Genomic DNA, 24802 nt, shown 5'->3' on the forward strand with positions numbered 1-24802 from the left:
CTTAGCAGCAGCAAGTACCCCATGGGTCAAAGAAGAAATTACAGTGGAAATTAGAAAATACATTTGACCCTCTGTATCTTGGATTTCTCATCCATGAAGGAAAAAAAAGAAGATGCAAGAAACTCAAATCAGAAATGAAAATGGAGGCATTATTACTGACATTACAGAGATAGAAGGGATTCTAAGAGAATACTATGAACAATTGTTATATATCAAATTACATAACCTGGAATAAATTCTTGAAACACATAAATTACCTAAACTAATTTAATAAAAAATAAAAAATTCAACCCACCTATAAGAAATAAAGAGATTGAATCAGTAATCAAAAACCTCTAACAAAATTCTGAATCAAATGGTTTCACTAGTGAATTCTACCAAATATTTGAAGAAGAGTTAGCACTAACTCTCCTCAGACTCTTTCAAAAAACTGAAGAGAAGGGAATAGTTATTCTATTGAGGCCTGCATTACCCTAATACCAAAACCAGATAAAGGCATCACAAGAAAATAAAATTACATACTAGTACCCCTTATAAATGCATATGTCCTCAAAAAATATTAGCAAATTAAATCTAACAGTGTATTAAGAGGATTATTCACCATGACAAATAGGATTTATCCCAGTAGTATGTGATTCAATATAATGTAAGGAAACCAATATAATGCATCATATTAATAGAACCGAGGGGAAAAACTATGTAATCATTTCAACTGACATGGAAAAGTTATTTGATACAATCCACTGTCCTTTCATGATTAAAAACTCTTAGAATGCTAAAATTAGAGGGAAAATTCCCCAACATGATAAAAGATATTTATGAGAAACCCATGGTGGGCCTTATACTCTGGTGAAAGGCTAAAAGCTGTCATCCTAAGATCAGGAATAAGACAGGGATACATGCTTTTGTCATTGGTATTCACTGTTATGCTGGAATTCCTGTGTTCAAAATAGATATAAATCAGCTGTCTTTCTATATGCAGCACTGAACAATTTGAAAAAGAAATTCAGAAAGCAATTCTATTTACATTAGCATCTTAAAAAAATAAATACTTAGGAATAAATCTAACCAAGGAAGCAAAAGACACACACTGAAAACTAAAAAATTTTAGTAGACCTAAATAAATGGAAAGACAGCCCATTTTCATGGATAGGAAGACTTAGCATTGTTAAGACATTATTACAGTTCTAAGTGATCTATATATATTTGACACAGTCCCTGCAAAAATGGAAAAAGCTTATCCTCAATTTTTTATAAAATTGCAGGGAACCCTGAAAAGCCAAAATGACCTTTAAAAAAAATAAAATCGAAGGACCAACACTTGCCAACTTTGAAAGCTACTACAAGGATACAGTAATTAAAACAGTTTGGTCTTGGCTTAAGGACAGACATGTAGACTAATGGAACAGAAAAAAGAGTCTAGAAATAAACACTGTCGTATATGGTCAGTTTATTTTCTACAGTGGTGTTGTTCAATGAAAGAGAGAATCATCTTTTTAACAAACAGTGCTGGAAAACTGGATATCCAGTGTGTAAAAGGATGAGATCCATACTTTATACCAGATACAAAAAAATTAACTGAAATGGATTGAAGACATAAACCTAAGAGCTAAAACTATAAAACTCTTAGAAGAAAACATAGGGGAACATCTTTATGATGCTAGATTTGACAGTAGTTTCTTGAGCATGACACCAAAGCACAGGCAATGAGAAAAACAGATAAATTTTACTTCGTCACAATTATGCACTTTTGTATAAAAAAAGAATACTATCAAAGTGGAAAGACAACCTACTGAATGTGCTATGCTTAGTCACTCCATCGTGTCTGACTCTTTGTAACCTCATGGACTCTTTGTAGCCTGCCAAGCTCCTCTGTCCAAGGGGATTCTCCAGGCAAGAATACTGGAGTGGGTTGCCATGCCCTCCTCCAGGGGATCTTCCCCACCCAGGTATCGAACCCAGGTCTCTGCATTACAGACAGATTCTTTACCATCTGAGCCACCAGGGAAACCCACCTAGTGAATAGGAGAAAACATTTGCAAATTATATATCTGATAAGGGGGTTAATAGTCTGAGAAAATCTTCAACATGCCAGGAGCCGGCATATTGCATATTGAGTGCATATTGCATATTGAGTGCAGCACTTTCCACAGCATCATCTTTCAGGATCTGGAATAGCTCAACTGGAATTCTATCACTGCCGGGAGCCAGCGTGAGGAACTCTGCCCATGACAAAGGTCATGAGGAAGGAGGCTCCGCATATGCAAAGGTGGGATCGAGCCTCAGGAGTCCCCCTGGAAATTCTCGAGCATCTACCCCCCAAACCAGAGTCTGCCTACTTTTTGCTTTGTGCTTTCACCTACACCTCTGACTTTATGGGGGGCTGTCCCCCACTACCTCTCTCTGAAAAGAGAGTTAGCTTACAGATGTTAACAGGCCTCCTGGCCAGAAGCTGATGTAAATCACCTGAACTTTTGCATATGATAAGTTTGAAAGCCTGGCTTAGATTAGGACCAGGAACTACTGTCCTTGCATGACTCCACCCCTTCCCCCATTATCCTCTATGCACAACTTAAGGTATAAAAACTACTTTGGAAAATAAAGTGCGGGCCTTGTTCACCAAAACTTGTCTCCCCATGTCATTCTCTCTTTCAAATTCTGGCTGAGTCTCCATCTGGAGCGCGGAACCCGCCATGCTTGCTAATTATGCCTGGGCTTCTAAGATCCGACTGGGGAGGCCTCAGTGTCTCCTCTCCTTCGGGAGAACGGAAGGACGCCTGCGGCCTACATAAGTGGTGCAAACTTCTTGTCTTGAAGTTTTATTGGTCTCCCGCGTAAACCAAGCTACTCAGCCTCTTTTCTCCACTGAATTTTCCTACTGAGCTATCCTCATTCTATTATTCTTTATATCCTTAATTAACGTTTAATTAAGCAGTTGTTTCCTGACCCTCGCCTACGCCGTCTCTCCTTCGAATACCCTGGATCAGCTGGGGCTGGACCCCGGCAAACAACTTCAACACACACACACAAGTTGCTCAGTCGTGTCTGACTCTTTGCGACCCCATGGATTGTAGCCCACCAGGCTCCTTGGTCCTCCCGAGAAACCAACAGTTCTTGCACTATGATCTTGGACTTCAGGCCTCTAGGACTGTGAGAATAGAAATTTCTATTGTTTAAGCCACCCAGTCTGTGGTATCTTGTTATGGCAGTTGAGCTAATACAGATGTGTATAATCAAAAAAATTGAAAGTAAATGTTTGTGTGGATGTGGAGAAATTAGAACCTTGTGCTTTGCTCTTGGAAATATAAAATGCTGCAGCCATTGTGGAAAACAGTTTGGCATTTTCTCAAAATGGTAAAACATAGAATTACCGTATGACCTAGCTATTTTACTCCCAAATCTATATCCAAAAGATATGAAAAGTGTCAGTTGAACAGATATTTTTATGCCCATGTTTATAGAAGCAGTATTCATAATAGCCAGAGGGTAAAAACAATACATAGTCCATCAACATATGACTAGATAACACAATAGGTATATACATACAATGGAATGTGGTTCAACCATAAAGAATAATGAAATTTTGATTTAAGCCTCGACATGAATGGTCCTTGAGAACAAATATGCTTAGTGATACAAGGCAGACTCAGAAGGATGAATTTAGTATGCTTCCACTTATATGAGGTACCTAGAATAGTCAAATTTCAAAGACAAAGTAGAATAGAATTTATTGGGGGCTACAGGGAGAGGGAAAGTATTATTCATTATTTAATGAATAGAGTTTTTGTTGGGGATGATAAAGAAGTTTTTGTTAGAGATAGTAGTGATATAATGTGAATATATAATACTGATGAGCCACTACACTTAAGAATGATTAAAATTACAAATATCATATATATTTTACAACACACACAAAGTCTTAAACAAAAAAAGCCACTGATTTCATTAGGTAAGTGTTTAGATATGAGTGGAAACTATTACACTTATGGTAACAAATAAAAAGTTTCCAAAATCCTTATTTTTGCATGAAATTTGGATTTTTCCTCAACATTTTGTTGAGGAAACAAACAGATTCATGTTTTCATTTTCAAGGAAATGCCTGAGCCAAAACAAAGTCTGAATAACTAAGTTGTTGGTTAATCTTCTAATTAAAAATGGTATTCCATGAAAAAAATCAGCTAGTCCAGGTCACAAGTTTTTTTCAGGAGTGCTTTGACTTAGTACAACAATCATAATACTGCTGTAACAAATATGCCATAGACTGAGGAGCTTAAATAGCAAGTGTTTATTTCTCACAGATCTGAGATTTAGGTGCCCACAGATCCTGTGTTTGGTGAGGGCCTGCTTCCTAGTTTGCTCATGACCATCTTGTTGTATCCTCATGTAGCAGAGAGCCGAGAGAGCGGGAAGTACTCTTATATCTCCTCTCGTAAGGGCACTAATCCCACTCATGAAGGCTCTGCCATCATGACATATTTACTCCTAAAACCATCACATTGGGGGTTAGCAAGTCAACAAACAGTCCATAACAACAGCTTGATCATACTTGGTATGCTTCAAAAGTGCTTTTCTCCTCCTGATTGTTATAATAAACACACAGAATGAAATTTACCATCTTAACCATTTTTAAGAGTACAGTTCAGCAGTGTTAAGTATATTCGCATTGTTGTGAAACATCTCCAGAACATTCTCATTTTGCAAAACTAAAGCTTCTGTCCCATTTTGTCACACGCAGTAAGACGTACTCAAGTGTTGATAGTTCATAAAGTTAATTTTGTTTGCTTCATCAAGGATCTCTAAGATAAAACTGGCAAAAGAAAAAAATTCAAGTATTACATAGCAGTGAATAATACAACCAGTAGTAAGTAAGGTTTGGTGCCAATGCTTCAGTTTGCATCAGCAGTTTTATACAGCATTGCTTTAGAACCATCAGTATAAAAGTGAACACAACGAAGAGGGCAAATAATGTCTAGAATTTTGAAAATAGTTTTGACCTTGCAGGCTTTCTGAAAGGTTCTTGGAAACCCCTCTAAGTATCTGCAGACCACATATTGAGAACCAGTGATGTAAATCAGTTTTAGGAAGATCACTTTGGTGACAGCATAGAGGAAGGAGGTTGGAAAAACCCAGACACCAGTTAGTTCAAGTGAAAGGAGGAAAGCCTCAATTTGAATAATAGAGTGAAGATGAAAAGGAAAAGATGGATATAGGTGAAATTTCAGAGGTGAAATTGATTTACAGAGTTGTAGGTATGTCTTTAGGATAATGAAAATATTGTCTGTGTGCCGGATTTTATTCCTCATTTCTACTTTTTCAATTTATGTTATTAACCTAATTACTCATAAAAATTGAAAATTTCTCCAGTACCATAAGAAAAAAATAAATATAAACTAAATTAACAGATCTGGAAAAGAGGAGTAAGCTAGCTGGTCAGTTATCTGCTTCTACTTACTGTTTCAGTTTGAGGATTTATGACTATGTCCTTTATCTACTTCTGAATTAACCCATGTGTTGAACATGAATAGCTGTGTATCATTAGTTTAAGAGAGTTTTAGGGGCTAATGCCTTCACTGTTCAGACTCTCAGTAACAAACAGTGCAAATTGTTTTAAACACTTGGTTCTCGATATTTCAGTTTGAAGGTTTTTTTCCCCCTCAAACAGCAGTTCAAATGCTTCGCCTTCAGAAGGTGCACCACTAATAGGAAGTTATGGATGTACTCCTCATTCATTCCCCAAGTTCCAACACCCTTCTCATGAACTTTTGAAGGAAAACGGCTTTACCCAACAAGTGTACCACAAGTATCGTAGAAGATGCCTAAGTGGTAAGATGCTTTCCTTTATATAGTCATCTTTAAGATTAAAACATAATTGTAAAAAATTCAAGTTGTAACATTTAATATCAGGTTAAAATATTCTTTTATTTTGTTTTGTTTTAATTACCTTAAATGTTTTTATATATTCTTTATTCAAGTATTTTATAGTTTAGATACATTAGGGAATAAACTTTACTATGTTCTCATTACTATTGACAAATGCTTAAACTTGAGCAATGAGTCAGAAAAATGATTCTTCTTTGTTTAGAAGAAACCCACATATGTTTTGGGGATTAATGTATTTCAGCTTTCTTTATTTTATGCTGTGTAAAATGTCTGCCATTTTGACTTTTTTCAGAGAGAAAACACTTGGGAATTGGCCAGTCCCAAGAAATGAATACCCTCTTTCGTTTCTGGTCCTTTTTCCTCAGAGATCACTTCAATAAAAAAATGTATGAGGAATTTAGACAACTTGCTTGGGAAGATGCAAAAGAAAATTACAGGTCAAATATTTTCTCCTATTTTTACACTTGGAGGGAGTTTTTATTTTTTAAAGTTAATTTATTTTTGGCTGAACTGGGTCTTCATTGCTATGGATGGGCTTTCTCTAGTTGCACGAAGTGCATGGGCTTCTCACTGCAGTAGCTTCTCTCGTTTCGGTGCACAGGCTCTAGTTCAAATGGCTCAGTAGTTGTGGCTCACGGGCTTAGTTGCCCCATGGCATGTGGGATCTTCCTGACCCAGGGATAGAACCCATGTCCCCTGCATTGGCTGGCAGATTCTTAACCATCAGGGAAGTCCCTGAAGTAGTCTGATTTTGGACTGTGAAAATACCATGTGATAGCTAAGGAAAAGATTGTATTAGTTTTCTATTGCTGGATAGCAGAATACTCCAGAAATTAAAAGCTTAAAATAACAAACATTTATTAGGTAATAGTTTCTAAGGGTCAAGGCTCCAGGAACAACTTTACCGAGAATCTCTGGCTCAGTTCCCCTGTAGGATTGCAGTCAAGGTATTGGATGGGGCTGCAGTCTCTGAAGAGATTAGAGGATCTTCTTCAAGCTCATTCACTTAGATATTGGCAAGAGGCTTAAGTACCTCACCACCTAGGCCTCCCCATAGACATTTCACCATATGACTTCACTCAAAGTGAATGATCTAAGAAAGAGGAGAACTTCCCAGATGGAAGCTTCAATGTCTTACATAACCTACACCTGAAACTAACATCACTTCTGCCATATTATTGTGTTCACACAAACCAACCCTGGTATAATATAGGAGGGAACTACACAGGTTTGTGTATATCAGGAGGTGGGACTGTCTGAAACTGTCTTAGTGGCTGGTACAAAAGCCAAATGAAATTTGAAAGACATTTTTCTCTCTCTTGCCCCCACCATTACAGATTTCCCTTGGATGTGCATATATACATCCCCAAACTGATACATGCTTAGAGCCAAACCAATTGTTAAGATTCCTTGAGACAAGAAGTAAGGCCTTTCATGATACCTCCGGACTCACCTGTTCAATCTCATTTTTTCCTACTACAGTTAACCCTTCGACAATACCGATTTGAACCTGAATGGGTCCACTTATATGCATGTTTTCTTCAGTCGTAAATACTGTAGTACTCCATAATCCATGTGTGATTGGATCTGTGGAGTTCTCTTGTAAAGCTCAAATAAGAACCCATTGTTAATCAATTTGTGATCTTCAAGAGAAATACAAGATGCTGCAAAAACTTTTTTCTGAAAAAAAAAAAAAAAATTTTTTTTTTACACTTGCACTGACTTGTGTAAAAATAAAGCCTATTTCGTTTTCATCTAGAATCTTGATCAGGAATGATAGATAAATGGCATGTATACCTCATTACTGACATCTCTAATCAATCCCAGCATTATTTAATATTGTTCTTGAATTCAAATTTATAGTCTTTCTTCTCACACCTTTAATGGCTACTGCCAGTTAATCTGAGTTGGCACAAAAGGCAAAATTTGCCATTTCTTTAAAAAAAGGTTTTTTTTAAATTTTATATTGGGGTATAGTGATTTATATATATAGTGATTATATATGTGTATATATATATATATATATATAGTGATTTATAGTGCTGTGTTTCAGATGTACAGCAGAGTGATTCATTTATACATATATCCATTTTTTTCCAGATTCTTTGCCCAGATAGGTTGAGTAGTTTCCTGTAGTATACAGTAGGTCCTTGCTAATTATGTGTTTTATATATAGTAGTGTGTATATGTTAATCCCAATCTCCTAATTTATCCCTACCCCTACCTTTCCCCTTTGATAACCATTAGTTTGTTTTCAAGATCTGTGAGTCTGTTTCTGTCTTATAAATAAGTTCATTTGTATCATCTTTTTAGATACCATATATAATATTATATGATATTTGTCTTCCTCTGTCTGACTTCACTTAGTATGATAATCTCTAGGTCCATCCATGTTGCTGCAAGTGGCATTATTTATGGCTGAGTAGGTTCCATTGTATATATGTACACATCTTCTTTATCCATTCATCTGTTGATGGACATTTAGGTTGCTTCCATATCTTGGCTATGGTAAATAGTGCTACTGTGAACATTGGGGTGCATGTATCTTTTCAAATTATAATTTTCTCCAGATATATGCTCTGGAATGAGATTGCTCGGTCATATGGTAGTTCTATTTTTCACTTTTCTCTGTACTATTCTTCATAGTGCCTGATCTAGATATTCTCATTCAAACTGTGGTATGCTACCCATTAATGGGTTGAAATCAATTTAATGGTTTTAACTTACTTAAAAAAATAGTAAATGCAGGGGACGTGGGTTCATCCTTGGTCAGGGAACTAAGATCCTCCATGTCGTGGGGCAACTAAGTCCGCATGCTGCAACTACTACAGATTCCACATGATGCAATGAAGAACCCATGTAGCATAACTAAGACCTGACTCAGCCAAGTAAATTGTAGGTCAGTTGTTCAGTCGTGTCGGACTCTTTGCAACCCCATGGACTGCAGCACGCCAAACTTCCCTGTCCTTCACTATCTCCCAGAGTTTGCTCAAACTCATGTCCATTGAGTCGGTGATGCCATTCAACCATCTCATTCTCTGTCGCCCCCTTCTTCTCCTTCTGTCAATCTTTCCCAGCATCAGGATCTTTTTTAATGAGTTGACTGTTCGCATCAGGCGGCCAGAGTATTGGAGCTTCAACTTCAGCATCAGTCCTTGCCATGAATATTCAGGGTTGATTTCCTTTAAGATTGACGGGTTTGATCTCCTTTCTGTCCAAGGGACTCTCGAGTCTTCTCCAGCACCACAATTCCAAAGCATTGATTCTTCAGTACTCAACCTTCTTTTTGGTCCAACTCTCACGTCCGTACATGACTACTGGAAAAACCATAGTTTTGGCTATACAGACTGTCAGCAGCAACCTGATGTCTCCGCTTTTCAATGTGCTGTCTAGGTTTGTCATAGTTTTCTTTCCAAAGAGCAAGCACCTTTTCAATTCATGGCTGTAGTCACTGTCCACAGTGATTGGAGCCCAAGAAAATAAATTCTATCACTGTTTCCACCTTTTCCCCATCTATATGCCATGAAATGATAGGACCAGATGCTATGATCTTAGTTTTATGAATGTTGACTTTTGAGAGGGTAACAGGCAGGAAGGCCAAGGGTCTCCAAACGGAGGAAATAGACAGCAAGTGTCAGACATATTTTCTCTCTCTCTTAAGCGGCAGGACGAAACAAACTACAAGTGTCCAGATTTTTTCACCTTTTCTATGCAAATTTAAATAGGGTGGCCACGTGCATCTCGAACCTCCTTGCAAGCACAGAGGCTCGGGCTATTGGCCCGCACACCACTACGCATGTGTATCAACTACAAGGGTGGGTGATGGAGTTGAGGCTTTCTGTTAACACCACAGCCAAAGAGGAGGGTAATACTGTGCCTCTTTGTCAAGCCAAACCCTCCCCCAGCTATATTAATCTTTAAGCAAGTTCCCTACCAGCCACTTTGCTGAAAATCCTGTCAACAAAGTTGCCTGCAGGTATTGACCACAGCCCAAGGAATGCCTAGGACTCCTAGAATAGGTTTATTTTCCTGTGGAATGTGGAAAAGACGAAAGGAGTGTTAGACCTGAATACAGAGATGAGGAGAAAGTGAGAAAGCAGTTATTGAGAAGAGAATTTCACATTGGCTTCAACTCTTTGAATGGTTTTTCAGAGACTTCTTTTTTTTTAAAAAAGTTTTTATTAATATTTGTACTGGGGCATAACCAATTAACGGTTGTGAAAGTCCTGCAGTCAGTCCTGCTGGCCTTCAAAGTCACATTCTCTGGGGATTCCTAGTCCTTTGTCATTGTTGGGTCCCAGTGTCCTGTCAATTGTTGTTAAACAGCTAGTTGTGATTTTGATGGTCTCACAGGAGATGAGTGCATGACTTGGTCTCATAGGAGAAGGTGAGTGCCATCTTAAATCTGTTTCTAGAGAGACTTCTTTATTCTGTATGAATAAGGAAGACTGTGCAGTGATGTATGTCATAAACCATCACAATATTGTTAGTTATCCTCCAATTAAAAATAAAGTTAAAAAAAGGAAGACTGAGCAGGAATAAGGCTAAAGTGAAGCTTGAGGAATTGGGGTTGGGCACTGAAAAAATTTTGGCTAAGCTATTATCTAAGAAAAAAGAGAAATAATCAAAATAATTTTAGAAAGAGAGAGGCTCTGACGTTTGTGGATAAGTTTGGACCTACCTGCTTGGAAAGAGGAAGGATACGTTATGTTTGGAGGTATGTTTGTTTCATCATCTTCATCAAAATGCAGTTTTTGAATAAGATCTGAATGGGTTTCCCTCTAGCCTTAGATAGTGATCTCTCCATTCACACTTAAAATTTAAGAATTATGCTCCCATTAGAATGGCATCAAGAAAACAAAAAATAACAGTTGCTGTTGAGGATGTGGTGAAAAAGGAACCTTTATATACTGTTGGTGGAAATGTAAATTGGTCCAATCACTATGGAAAGCAATAAAGAGATTCCTCAAAAAACTAAAAATAATCTGCCATGTGACCCAGCAGTTCCACTACTGGGTATATACCCAAAGGAAATGAAAACAGTATTTTGAAGAGAGAAGAGCACTCCCATGTTTATCGCACTGTTCCCAATAGCCAAGATGGCAAATAGATGGGGAAGCAATGGAAACAGTGACAGACTTTATTTTTTTGGGCTCCAAAATCACTGCAGATGGTGACTGCAGCCATGAAATTAAAAGGCATTTGCTCCTTGAAAGAAAAGTTATGACCAACCTAGGCAGCGTGTTAAAAAGCAGAGACATTACTTTGCCAACAAAGGTCCATCTAGTCAAAGCTATGGTTTTTCCAGTAGTCATGTATGGATGTGAGAATTGGACTACAAAGAAAGCTGAGCACCAAAGAATTGATGCTTTCAAACTGTGGTGTTGGAGAAGACTCTTGAGAGTCCCTTGGACTGTAAGGAGATCCAGCCAGTCAATCTTCAAGGAAATTAGTCCTAAATATTCCTTGGAAGGACTGATGCTGAAGCTGAAACTCCAAAACTTTGGCCACCTAATGTGAAGAACTGACTCATTTGAAAAGACCCTGATGCTGGAAAAGATTGAAGGTGGGAGGAGAAGGGGACAACAGAGGATGAGATGGTTGGATGACATGAGTTTGGATAAACTCCGGGAGTTGGTGATGGACAGGGAAGCCTGGTGTGCTGCAGTCCATGGGGTCACAAAGAATTGAACATGACTGAGCGACAACTGAACTGAACTGGAGACAACCGAAATGCCCTTCAGAGAATGAATGGATAAAAAAGATGCGGTATGTATATGCAATGGAATATTTTTCAGCCATAAGAATATTCAGCCAGTTTCCAACAACACAAGAGAAGACCCTACGCATGGACATCACCAGATGGTCAACACCGAAATCAGATTGATTATATTCTTTGCAGGCAAAGGTGGAGAAGCTCTATACAGTCAGCAAAAACAAGACTGGGAGCTGACTGTGGCTCAGATCGTTAACTCCTTATTGCCAAATTCAGACTTAAATTGAAGAAAGTAGGGAAAACCACTAGACCATTCAGGTATGACCTGAATCAAATCCCTTATGATTATACAGTGCAAGTAACAAATAGATTAAAGGGATTAGATCTAATAGAGTGCCTGAAGAACTAAAAACAGAGGTTCATGACGTTTTACAGGAGGCAGTGATCAAGACCATTCCCGAGAAAAAGAAAGGCAAATGGTTGTCTGACAAGGGCTTACAAATAGCTGAGAAAAGACAAGGTAAAGGCAAAGGAGAAAAGGAAAGATATACCCATCTGAACGCAAAGTTCCAAATAACAAGGAGACATAAGAAAGCCTTCCTCAGTGATCAGTGCAAAGAAATAGAGGAAAACAATAAAATGGGAAAGACTAGAGATCTCTTCAAGAAAATTAAAGATACCAAGGGAACATTTCATGGAAAGATGGGCTCAATAAAGGACAGAAATGGTATGGACCTAACAGAAGCAGAAGATATTAAGAAGAGGTAGCAAAAATACACAGAAGAACTATACAAAAAAGATCTTCATGACCCAGATAACCACGATGGTGTGATCTCTCACCTAGAGCCAGACATCCTGGAATGTGAAGTCAAGTGGGCCTTAGGAAGCATCACTACGAACAAAGCTAGTGGAGGTGATGGAATTCCAGTTGAGCTATTTCAAATCCTGAAAGATGATGCTGTGAAAGTGCTACGTCAATATGCCAGCACATTTGAAAAACTCAGCAGTGGCCACAGGACTGGAAAATGTCTGTTTTTTCTTCCTTGGAAGAAAAGTTATGACCAACCTAGACAGCATATTAAAAAGCAGAGACATTACTTGGCCTACAAAGGTCCATCTAGTCAAAGCTATGTTTTTTCCAGTAGTCATCTATGGATGTGAGAATTGGACTATAAAGAAATCTGAGTGCCAAAGAATTGATGCTTTTGAACTGTGATGTTGGAGAAGACTCTTGAGAGTCCCTTGGACTGTAAGGAGATCCAATCAGTCAATCTTCAAGGAAATCAGTCCTGAATATTCTTTGGAAGGACTGATGCTGAAGCCGAAACTCCAATACTTTGGCCACCTGATGCGAAGAACCAACTCATTTAATGAGACCCTGGGAAAGATTGAAGGTGGAAGGAGAAGGGGATGACAGAGGATGAGATGGTTGGAATGCATCACTGATGCGATGGACATGAGTTTGAGTAGACTCCAGGAGTTGGTGATGGACAGGGAACCCTGGTGTGCTGCAGTCCATGGGGTTGCAAAGAGTCAAACACAACTGAGCAACTGAATTGAACTGACCTGAACCAAATTTAAAAAGAGGTTTCTTTTAAATTCTGTGTTTCCGTGAGGACACCTGGCTCCACCAGAACTTAACGTTTCTCAAACCTTGAGCTAGCTGATGAGATGCGTTTTTGTTTTGGAAATGTTTGTCTTAAGCTATGTTAATGAACTATGCATTGACCCTAGACTCTGTCTTCAAGTTGTTTCTACCTAAGACTCATGAACCTACTTGACAAACCAGTATGTTTTACTCATGCAAATGTTCTCTTAAGCTATGTTAATGAGACTGTATTTGCTTGAGAACCTGCCTTTCTTCAAGATTCATGTCAATCATTTTATGGCTGGGGCAACTCACCTTATGCCATTGTTATTTCAAAATGCATGTTGTGGGTGAGGGGCCTGGTGCCAGTCTCTGAGTTTGGAGACATTTCCTTTCTCTAATTAGCTGACTGCTGCTGCTGCTGCTGCTAAGTCGCTTCAGTCGTGTCTGACTCTGTGGGACCCCATAGACGGCAAACCGCTAGTAGCTATATAACATCTGGCTGAAGACCAGCAGGGGGGCACTCTTTATGCCCTCTTCTGATGTCTATGTCAGAAGCTTTCTCTATCTAAACTTTATCACACAGAAGCTCTGAGTGATCAAGCCTCGTCACTGGCCCTGGATGGAATTCCTCCCTTCAGGACACCAAGAATTACTGGAGTCGTTTGTGGCTTAACAACAATCTTTCAGTTTTAAACCAACCTTTTCACTCTCCTCTTTCACCCTCATCAAGAGACTTTTTAGTTTTTCTTTGCTTTGTGACATTAGAGTGGTATCATCTGCATATCTGAGGTTGTTGATATTTCTTCTGACAATCTTGATTCCAGCTTGTGATTGATCCGGCCTGGCATTTCACAGGATGCACTCTGCATAAGCAGGGTGACTGTATACAGCCTTCATGTGCATCTTTCCTAGTTTTGAACCAGACCTTTGTTCCATGTCTGGTTCTAACTGTTGCTTCCTGACCTGCATACAGGTTTCTCAGGAGGCAGGTCAGGTTGTCTGGTATTCCCATCTCTTCAAGAATTTTCCACAGTTTGTTGTGATCCACAAAGTCAAAGGCTTCAGTGTAGTCAGTGAAGCAAAGTAGATGTTTTTCTGGAATTCCCTTGCTTTTTCTATGACCCAGCGGATGTTGGCAATTTGATCTCTAGTTCCTCTGCCTTTTTAAAATCCAGCTTGAACATCTGGAAGTTCTCTACTCATGTAGTGTTGAAGACTGTCTTGAAGGATTTGAGCATTACCTTACTAGCATGTGAAATGAGCACAATTGTGTGACATTTTGAACATTTTTTGGCACTGCTTTACTTTGGGATTAGAATGAAAACTGACCTTTTCCAGGTCTATGGGCACTGCTGAGTTTTCCAAATTTGCTGGCATGTTGAGTGCAGCACTTTAACAGCATCGTCTTTTAGGATTTTTAATAGCTCAGCTGGAATTCCATCACCTCCACTGCCTTTGTAGTAATGCTTACTGAAGTCCACTTGACTTCCACACTCCAGGATGTCTGGCTCTAGGTGAGTGACCACACCATCATGATTATTTGGATCTTCTGTGTATTCTTGTCACCTCTTCATAATCTCTTCTGCTTCTGTTAGGTCCTTGTCATTTCTCTCCTTTTTTGTGCCCATCTTTGCATGAACTGTTTCCTTGGTATCTTTAATTTTCTTGAAGAGATCTCTAGTCTTTCCCATTCTATTGTTTTCCTCCATTTCTTTGCACTGTTCATGTAAGGCTTCTTATCTCTAGTTGCTATTCTCTGGATCTGCATCCAGTTGGGTATATCTTTCCCCTTTTCCTTTGCATTTTGCTTCTCTTCTTTTCTCAGCTATTTGTAATGTCTCCTCAGACAACCATTTTGCCTTCTTGCATTTCTTTTTCTTTAGGATGTTTTTGGTCACTGCCTCCTGTACAGTGTTATGAACTTACATCGTAGTTCTTCAGGCACTCTGTCTACCAGATCTACTAATCCCTTGAATCTATTTGTTACCTTCACTGTATAACCATAAGGGATTTGATTTAGGTCATACCTGAATAGTCTGGTGGTTTTCCTTACTTTCTTCAATTTAAGCCTCAATTTTCAATGAGGAGCTCCTGAGCTGAGCTACAGTCAGCTTCAGGTCTTGTTTTTGCTGACTGTATAGAGCTTTTCCATCTTCAGCTGCCAAGAATATAATCAATCTGATTTCAGTATTGACCATCTGGTGATGTCCATGTGTGGATTCTTTCCTTGTGTTGTTGAAAGGGGGTCTTTGCTATGACCAGTGCATTCTCTTGGCAAAACTTTTAGCCTTTGACCTGCTTCATTTGTACTCCATGGCCAAATTTGCTTGTTACACCAGGTATCTCTTGACTCCTACTTTTGTATTCTAGTCCCCTATGATGAAAAGGACATCTTTTATTAGTTCTAGAAGGTCTTGTAAGTCTTCATAGAACTGTTTGACTTCAGCCTCTTCAGCAATAATGGCTGGGGCATAGATGTGGATTACTGTGATATTGAATGGTTTGCCTTGGAAATGAACAGAGATCATTCTGTCATTTTTGAGATGCACCCAAGCACTGCCATATAAATAAATAATTTGTATTTTACATAGAAAATATGAGACTTCACTGATGATAGTGAAGTTAATATGTTTTATAATTCACAGATAAATGCAAATTTTAAAATTATTTTCAAAACTTATGTATGTTTTTATGTATACAAATATGTGTTGTATTGACTGTCACAAGGTAAAATATTTTTCTTACTGTTAGAACTAAGTTTTAAAGCTTTTGTTATAATTAGTCTCATCATATTTTGGTACTTATGCAAACAATTTTTATTTGTTCCTCAGGACTTTCTAATAACTTTTCTATCCAAGTATAGATTGGCAACTCTCCTTCTTTGTTCCTGTGCTATCCTGTATATAGATTTTTAAAACAGTGTTATAATTTTATCTATTTCTGCAGTGTTCATGATGAGACTGGATTAGCTATTCCTTAGCAAGTATAGCTCAATGGTTAAGCACCTGAAGGCTTTCAGATCAAACCCATTAACTTACTGTGACCTTGGCAAGTTATAATCCCAGTAAGCTTTAGGTTCTTTATCTATAAAGTGGGGGAAACTATGGTAGATACCCTCGTAGGGTTATTGTGAAGATTTAAAAAAGAAAACACAACATTTAAAGGGCTTAACATATTGCCTGATATGCTCAATAAGTGATTATTCTTATTAGAAAGAAGACCAGTACTAAATATATCCATTAACTAACATTAGCATAAGATGATTTCAAAGAAGGAAGGAGAGAAACAACGTTTCATAGATATCTGCAATATGCCAGGTCTGGTTTTTTAGTGCTTTACAAATATTATCTGACATTGAAAAGTAGGATATTATTACCCTCATTTTTAGAGATATGATTATAAACTAGAATTCAAATATAGTTCTTTCTGGTTCTCAGCTTTTATGTTTTCCACTCATCTAAGCTGTCTCACAGTGATGGGTCAGTGAATAAATGACAGCTGAGAGGCTGGTCCTATGCCCCTTCTCTTTCCTCCAGCATTAATGCTACATATTTGAGTTGCAGTATTAATGTCATGCTTTTGATCTTTGGAATTAGTTTTCTAAAAAACTGGAAATCCAGAGGTTGTAGTAGTCAGTTGTCCTTTACCAGTAGAATCCTACTGCTGCTACTGCTAAGTCACTTCGGTCGTGTCTGACTCTATGCGACCCCATAGACGGCAGCCCACCAGGCTCCACCGTCCCTGGGATTCTCCAGGCAAGAACACTGGAGTGGGTTGCCATTTCCTTCTCCAATGCATGAAAGTGAAAAGTGAAAGTGAAGTCGCTCAGTTGTATCCGACTCTTAGCGACCCCATGGACTGCAGCCTACCAGGCTCCTCCGTCCATTTTATTTTCCAGGCAAGAGTACTGGAGTGGGATGCCATTGCCTTCTCCAAGAATCCTAATATTCCTCTAAAATATCATTCACTCAGTATAACCTAAATTTTCTCAGTTCTGCTTTCCATAAAGAAAGAAGCCTCGGCTTCATCCCAAGAGATTATGATTTCATTGGTTTGGAGTGGAGCCTGCATTTTTTAAAAAGTTCCCTCAGTGGTCCATATATGTAGTCAAGGTGAGGACCACTGGTATCAATATAATATGATCCCATAAGAAGAGTTTTAAGATAGGTTTTTCATTCTTAACTGTTGTTTCGTGAGTCCTCAGTCAGACAAACTCAAGGAAAAGCATCATTTATGGCTACCAAACGAAAGGACTCAGGTTAGTGTGGTTGGTAAGTCCACATTTCTCTTGGCACCTTGCCAAGAAATTTGTTTATTCTTCCAGGCACACCATCACTCCATTTTAAATAAGCTGGTTACAAAAGACATATGCATACACATGTCCTCTTGTGAATAATGGCTAGGCAGTGTTATGTTACCAGGAATAAAAAAATGTTGCCTCTCCTCCACTGAGGTGCCCAGAATAATTTAGAGATTCTAAGTGAGGAAGTTTTTAAATTGTAGCATGTTTTAGTTGAATGAGCTAGATGGCACCTTTACTGTTGTCCATCGACTTATCCATGTTCACTCTCATGGATTCTGCTCATCCCCATTAGTTGCAGGTTGAGACTACGTACTTTCTTGATCCACTGTCCAAAACTTGTCTCAGGTTCTCTAGGTGGTTGTGAGAAGAAAGAAATTTACTTTCTGATTTATGCAGTGATACAATTCTTTTGGCAAATTATCTTTTATTTAATGTGCTTTATAAACAGGAAGGCTGTCTTAGAAGACAGTTTTAATTAGGTTTGTCCCTTTAAAGTTGGGGCTTCCCTGGTAGCTCAGATGGTAAAGCATCTGCCTGCAACGTGGGAGACCTGGGTTCCATCTGTGGGTTGGGAAGATCCACTGGAGAAGGAAATGGCAGCCCACTTCAGTACTGTTCCCTGGAAAATTCCATAGACAATGGAATCTGGTGGGCTACATGGGATTGCAAAGAGCCAGACACAACTGAGCAACTTCACTTCACTTTATAGTTGATTGGGTCAACCACACCTAGGGTCTATGACCCAAGAGTATGGTCTTTATTTTCCTAGAGTAGAGATTATGTTCAAGAGCATTTAATACCATGTACTAAAGCACCATTGCAAGCCTTGGTTGGAAAAAAATCTAAAACTGCCAATTTGTCACTAAATCTTTTGAAATACCAAGGAGTTCTTCAGAAATAACAGGAAGAGATCCTCTGTCTGTTCAAAGAAGCCACGCTCTAGTTGTTCATGGGCTGCCTCTTATTTTGCACATCTCTAGTATACCTCCATGAGATACTGTGCCCGAGTCAACAAAAATAGGAAAACCAGACGTGGATTAAAAAACTACATACATTTAAACATTCTTGTTTGGGATTATTTGTGCCATGTTTGCTTATGTCAGTGCTGTTAAGTATTATTATTTGCATTGTCATAGCGAAAATTTTATTATAAACCATTTCCCCCTACACAGGTATGGATTAGAATGTCTGTTCAGGTTTTATAGTTATGGACTGGAAAAAAAATTCAGACACGAAATTTTTAAGGATTTCCAAGAAGAAACCAAGAAAGACTACGAATCTGGTAAAAACAAAACAACACTTTATTCAATTTGAAAATTGTAAATATGAATCTGTCAATAAATAGGGAGATTGTATCCTTTTTTGGGGGGTGGGGGACAGACTAATATGACTTTCAGGCCACTATTATGATTTGTTATAAAGGATGGAGCACCATATAGTAAGAAGGTTTTTCATGTGAGATGTTGGAAAATAATCACTCCCAAGAGTTTCTTTATGGATTTGCATTTTGTCATTATTCCTTTGACTTACATGACTACTCACTGATGTTCCTTCCATTATGTGAAAATTCTATGTAATATGAGTAAGTGTGCTCGGAAAGGTGAAATAGTATAGTGGGTAACAATACAGGCTCTGGGCTAGAGTCTGAATTCCATTTCCACCCCTTAGTAGCTCTGTGGCCATGGTTAAGTTGCTTAATTTAACCTTGTTTAACTTGCTTAACTCAGTTGACTCATCAGTAATATTTACACAAGAGCACCTATATAACAGGGTGGTATATAGTTCAAATTAGTTTAATATACAATAAACCACTTAAATAATACCTGTTATATAGCAAATGCTTAATAAATGTTAGCTGCCATTATTCATTACAGTGTTAGCCTCAAGATCTAAATAAAGTGTATATTAGAAGACATGGCTTAATGCTGGTAAGACATAGTCAATATGAATCATTTCTTAAGGATTCTATATATTTTATTGTATATATTTTTTGTTACTAGGTCAGCTGTATGGATTAGAAAAGTTTTGGGCTTATTTAAAATATTCTCAATCTAAAACACAATCTATTGACCCCAAACTTCAGGAATACCTCTGTAGCTTTAAGAAGCTGGAAGACTTCCGTGTTGATGTAAGTTTTAAATTCTTTCACTGTATTATTTTTATTACTCTTATATTTGAGCTATTTGGGCTTATCAGTGACTTTCTTAACTTTAATTTTATAATTTTTATTTTTTAACTTTCATTTTGAAAATTCAACTTTCTAGTTTTGAAATCAAACTTTAAAATAGGTGCAAAAATGGGACTTCCCTGGTAATCCAGTGATTAAGACTCTACACTTCAATGCGGGTAGCACAGGTTTGATCCTGGGTCAGGGAACTAAGATCCCACATACCATGAGGCCAAAAAGGGAAGACAAAAACAAAACAGGTGCAAAAATAGTATAGAGAATTCCCATATACTCAGTTTACCCACAGTCCCTAAATGTTAATATCTTATATAACCACAGTGGAGTTGTCAGTCACTTTAACCAATTTGATTTCAAGAGGAAAAGGAAACATTTTTTAAAGAGAATGGAATGAGCATAAGATAAAGGAAAAGGGGAAAGAAGAGAAAAGAGAAACAAGGAAAGAAGAAGCAAAAGGAGCAGAAAAGAGAGAGGTGAAAGGTAAACTAGGTACTATAATTTGTTTGTCTTACAGTTTTGTGTAAATAGATTTGATAGTCCAGGGGTGCAGTTAATAGAAGTACCGACATCTCTGGAATTATAGAGCTGTGTTTCCAGAGTGGTCCAGCCAGTTCTGTCACAAAGATGTCCTTGCTTTATAATATTATAGTGACTTTTGCCCTGTCTGAAGAGTGTTCAAGAATTCAGACCTCTGCTTTTAAATAGAGTAGAAGTTTGGAGAAGGAAAAGATTAGAGTTATAAATGCTTTGCACTTGATGAAAGTTGCATAAAGAACAAAAATAGCCTCTCTGAAACGTTTTCCCAGAGTTATGGAACCCAGTGTATGTTTATGCTCTACCATATAGTTCAAGCCCTAAAACATAGGAGAAGCTTAATAAACATGTGTTGAATGAAAGAATTAACTGATAGGAAGGAAGTTTAAGTTTAATACCTTAAATTTCTGTTACATTTTCCTTGTACTAATAAAATCTAAAGTTTCCCTCTGTTAGAAAACTCTGACCTTAGATTTTGAAGGGAGAAAAAAATAGTAAAATCATCACTATGTTGTCTTTCATAACTTGCAGCCCCCTATTGGTGAGGAGTTTGGAAGAAAAAGACATTCATCTACTTCTGGTGAGGAGAGTAATCGTCATAGACTTCCATCTAATTCCTCTACAAAGCCACCAAGTGCTGCTAAGCCTACACCTGCTAATCAGCTTCAGGTTCCAGTAAATTCTCCCAGAAGGAACACTTCACAGGAGTCCAGTGACAATTCACACCAGAACAATGCTGCCTCTGTCCCAACAAATGGTGAACTGCCTGAGAAATAGACTCTTAACAAAAGTTGTTTACCCTTGAAATCAACATTTACATCAGTATTTATTTGGGAAAATCTTCTGATGTTTAATTGTGATAATCAGAAAAAAGAAGAAGGAAGAAAAATGGTAGCATTTTTTTCTAGCAGGATAAATTCTAAAAATGTTGCCTTGATTTCACTAAGGATAGTTTTGGTAACCTTTTATAGAGATCCTCTAGTAATATATTTTAGTCTCAGTATTTCTTTTTCAAAGCTATTGTTTACAAGAACAGCCTTCCTTAAATATATAAAAACATCACAAGGAATGCCTAACATTACAGCTCATACTTCTTAAAGAAGATATAGTATGTTGTATTCATCTCTTCTGTAGAGCTCTCTTAAAGAATCCAATTACCCCATTATCAATTCATATTTGAACTTATCAAAAACAAAGGAAGATTACGTATATATTTTTTTAAAATTCAGAAAAAGAATGTGAAATACCACAATTGCTTTTCTTTTAGATGTATGGTTTAAAAAAATTTTTTTTTTTTTTTCGAAAGAATAGATATATTGCAGTTATATTGAAGTATATGCACCTTGAATGTTGGGTTTTGCTTCCCCTCCCCGACCAAGTCATACTTCATGACTTCCATAGTTATTGTTGTGTTGATGTGGAGTGTTCTGAATTGACATCAGTCAATTATATATTAGGATGGATTTACTTTTTGTGACTATATAAACCTGCACAAGTAATTGAAATTGGAGTTGGGATTGGTTGGAATACTGTCCTAAGTTAATTAAATCTTGCACTGTTTTGAATGCATTTGCTCTTTGTACATCTGCAGGTCTGTATGTCACAAGTAGTCAGATTATCCTCAGTTTAAAAGGAATACCTAGTTTTTCCTTTTTTGTGTCTTTTAGTTTTGTTTTATGCTTATAAGTGTTTTCAAAGACAAATTTACTTCTAATTTTTATTACTGTTGCAACTGATGTAAATGATAGTTTTAGTTTTTGTGGGAATTAAAATAAAGCAATTATTCTAAATTATTTGAATTGAATTTTAATTATTTTTGTTTAGAATATAGTTGAAAAGCTGTAATTTTCAAATTCTAGTAGAAGACCATTGTATTTTTTGAATGAAGTTTTAGTGTTAAACTTATATCCATTTTTATTTAACATATATTTTCCTGTATTGGGAAGAAGCAACTAATTTAAGATACTAAATTAATTTATTATTTTCTCTTTGATGTCTTGTCGTTATAGAATGACAATATTGAAATACATATTTTCTTTGGATAAATGGACTAGCCTTTAATAAATAAGAGATTTTCATTACTTTATTTCCCATGAATAAGCAATAATCTGTAGTTGTATAATATTTAATATTTGGGAAGTCATCTTGATATATTACTTCTAAGAAACTGTCAAATTTGAATATTCAGAAAATCTACTTAGATCTTGGGAAGAGAATCAAAAGTAAAACAAATAGATTTAGATAATACATTTTAAAATGTTTTCTTACATGCATATGTAGTTCTGGCTTTTCAGTGAGGACTTTCCAAACCATGCTTATTAGCTTTGAGTGCTCTCTTGAAATGATCTAAAAATCTTTCTCAATACCCTTTTTGTGTTGAACACTTACGTCTGAAACCTGTATTTAACATTAAGATTACTTCCACTCACCTAAATATGCAAATGTATATTTGAAATTTGTATATGAAAATTGTATATTTTATGTGAAAATACAATAATCAAGAGTTTTGTGATGTGTAATAAATTAGTTTTATCATATTATTTTGATTATAAAAACAATACATGTACATTGGGAAATTTAGAAAAGCACAAAGATGAAAATAAAGTACTTTTTTAAAAAAGGAAAAAACAAAATCAGTATCATGCTATACATACAGCATTATCACCTGCTTTTACTTGTAGAGATAAGCATTTTCTGGTTATTAATATTTCTACACCATGACTTTTACAAGTTATATAGTATTGTAGCATGTGGATGTGTCATAGTTTATTTAGCTAAATCACGTATGGTTGAAATTTTGTCTGTGGTCAGGTTTGGGCTGTTACAAACAACAGTTTAATTGATAATATCCTTACAGATAAATCTGTGTGTAAACTTGGAGTTACTGCCTAACATAAATTCCTAGAAGTTGAAATTCTAAGTGAAAATATATTCCCAATTAACATACTCTAGAATGGTTGTAAAGTTTACCCTTTTACTAATAGCATCTGCTTTTCTATGTCCTTACCAACACTGGTTATTATAAATCTTTTCTTTGATAGATTGAGAAGCAAAAAATATTATTTTAATGTCATTATTAAGGTCGTCATTTTAATCAAGTTACTAATGAATGATAATTTTATTGTTTATTATAATATTTGTAGATGGCTTGGTCATATATTTTATGTTTTCCTTTTAGCATTGATTAATTGATTTTGATTAATTTATAGAGCTTTTTTACTTAGCAAGACTATTAATCCTTTGCTTTCTAATTTTGTTTATGTATATTTGACATAGTATGTACATTTTTTTGGTAAAAGTTTAAAAAATTATACCACTTAAAGCCAAATGTGAAACTTAAGCAAATAAAAGCATTGTTATTCAACGAAAAGAAAAATATTATTGACTATAAATCTAAATAGTCCTACTTAAAATTTATATAAGTTCCTAGAGAGCTTTCCTGGTGGCTCAGATGGTAAAGAATCCACCTTGGAGACCTGGGTTCTATCCCTGGGTTGGGAAGATCCCCTGGAGGAGGGTATGGCAACCCACTCCAGTATTCTTACCTGGAGAATTCCCATGGACAGAGGAGCCTGGCGGACCATAGTCTGTGGGATCGTAAAGAGTTGGACACAACTGAGCGACTAAGCACAGCACAGCACTAGAGACCTTAGATGTTTCCATCCTTGTGATTTTGTAGTTTTCAATTTTATTAAATAAAAAAGGCAACATTAAAATGTTTAAATTACTTGTCCTTTTAAAGGGATGGTTGAAACCATCTTTGGAATTCTTTATACTAAAAGGAATTAAATAAGAAAGTTATGTGTTAACATAGATATCATTTTAGTTTCTAAACAGATTTTATTTTTTAAACTTGTTTTTGACAGATTGGGACTTCATACTAACATTCTCTGATGCTTCCTCTTGCCATTATACTCAATGATATTACCTCTTTCCTTTCTGTGCTTAATCATATCTTTCACCTAATTTCTTAGCTCTTATGAAGCTGCTTTTATTTTATTACATAGGAGACTGATCTAAGAGAGTAATACCTAATTTTATCACCACTAGATGGCAGAATGGAATAAGTCAGATCTGTAAGTCTTTTGACAGGTGTGTGTGTGTGTGTGTGTGTGTGTGTGTGTGTGTGTAACTCTCACTCCACTCTTACTCCATCTTGTGATTGTGTGTGTGTGTATAAGTCTCACTCCACTCTTACTCCATCTTGTGGTAACATGTAATTATATCAGTTACTCTTGCATTCCTAATAGTCACATGTTAACTTATGATTACCTTGTTACAGCAATGTCAAACTGCTTAGTTATTAGTAAATAAATATAGATAAATTAAGGTTTGCATATGATTAAAGATAAAAATGCTTTGGGTTTTTTGGTCATTTCATTTAAAAATTTGTAGTACTTCATTAGCATTATTTGTGATTAACTCTTGAGATGTAAACAAAGCAAGAAAATTGTAAGATGTATCTGTTTAATTTGTCTAGCTAACCTAAGCTGTGTAGTGAAATCCTTCCTGAAACATGAGAAACTTAAAACTATGTGGTACTTTTATGACTTGAACTAAAAGTTATCATGCAGTTAGTTGAATGGCAGAGCA

General features: G+C 36.7%; 1 protein-coding gene across 8 annotated transcripts in view; it reads left to right on the plus strand.

Moving 5' to 3' along the window:
- LARP1B (La ribonucleoprotein 1B) overlaps positions 1–22746 on the plus strand; it is a 132651-nt gene extending 109905 nt beyond the window's left edge. For 5 of the 8 annotated variants that reach the window (XM_025268053.2, XM_025268054.2, XM_025268050.2 and 2 more), the window contains exons 15-19: positions 5663–5823; positions 6173–6317; positions 18663–18772; positions 19491–19618; positions 20741–22746. In XM_025268053.2, coding sequence (XP_025123838.1) covers positions 5663–5823; positions 6173–6317; positions 18663–18772; positions 19491–19618; positions 20741–20986 — 790 coding nt within the window. In that variant the 3' untranslated portion in view covers positions 20987–22746. Of the gene's footprint in view, positions 1–5662; positions 5824–6172; positions 6318–18662; positions 18773–19490; positions 19619–20740 lie in introns of those variants that run through there. The other 3 variants (XM_044930422.1, XM_025268052.2, XM_025268055.2) reach the window with 3 other exon arrangements.
- The last annotated feature ends 2056 nt before the right edge of the window (positions 22747–24802 follow it).

The sequence above is a fragment of the Bubalus bubalis genome, chromosome 17, assembly GCF_019923935.1.
Source record: "Bubalus bubalis isolate 160015118507 breed Murrah chromosome 17, NDDB_SH_1, whole genome shotgun sequence".
Lineage (NCBI taxonomy): Eukaryota > Metazoa > Chordata > Mammalia > Artiodactyla > Bovidae > Bubalus > Bubalus bubalis.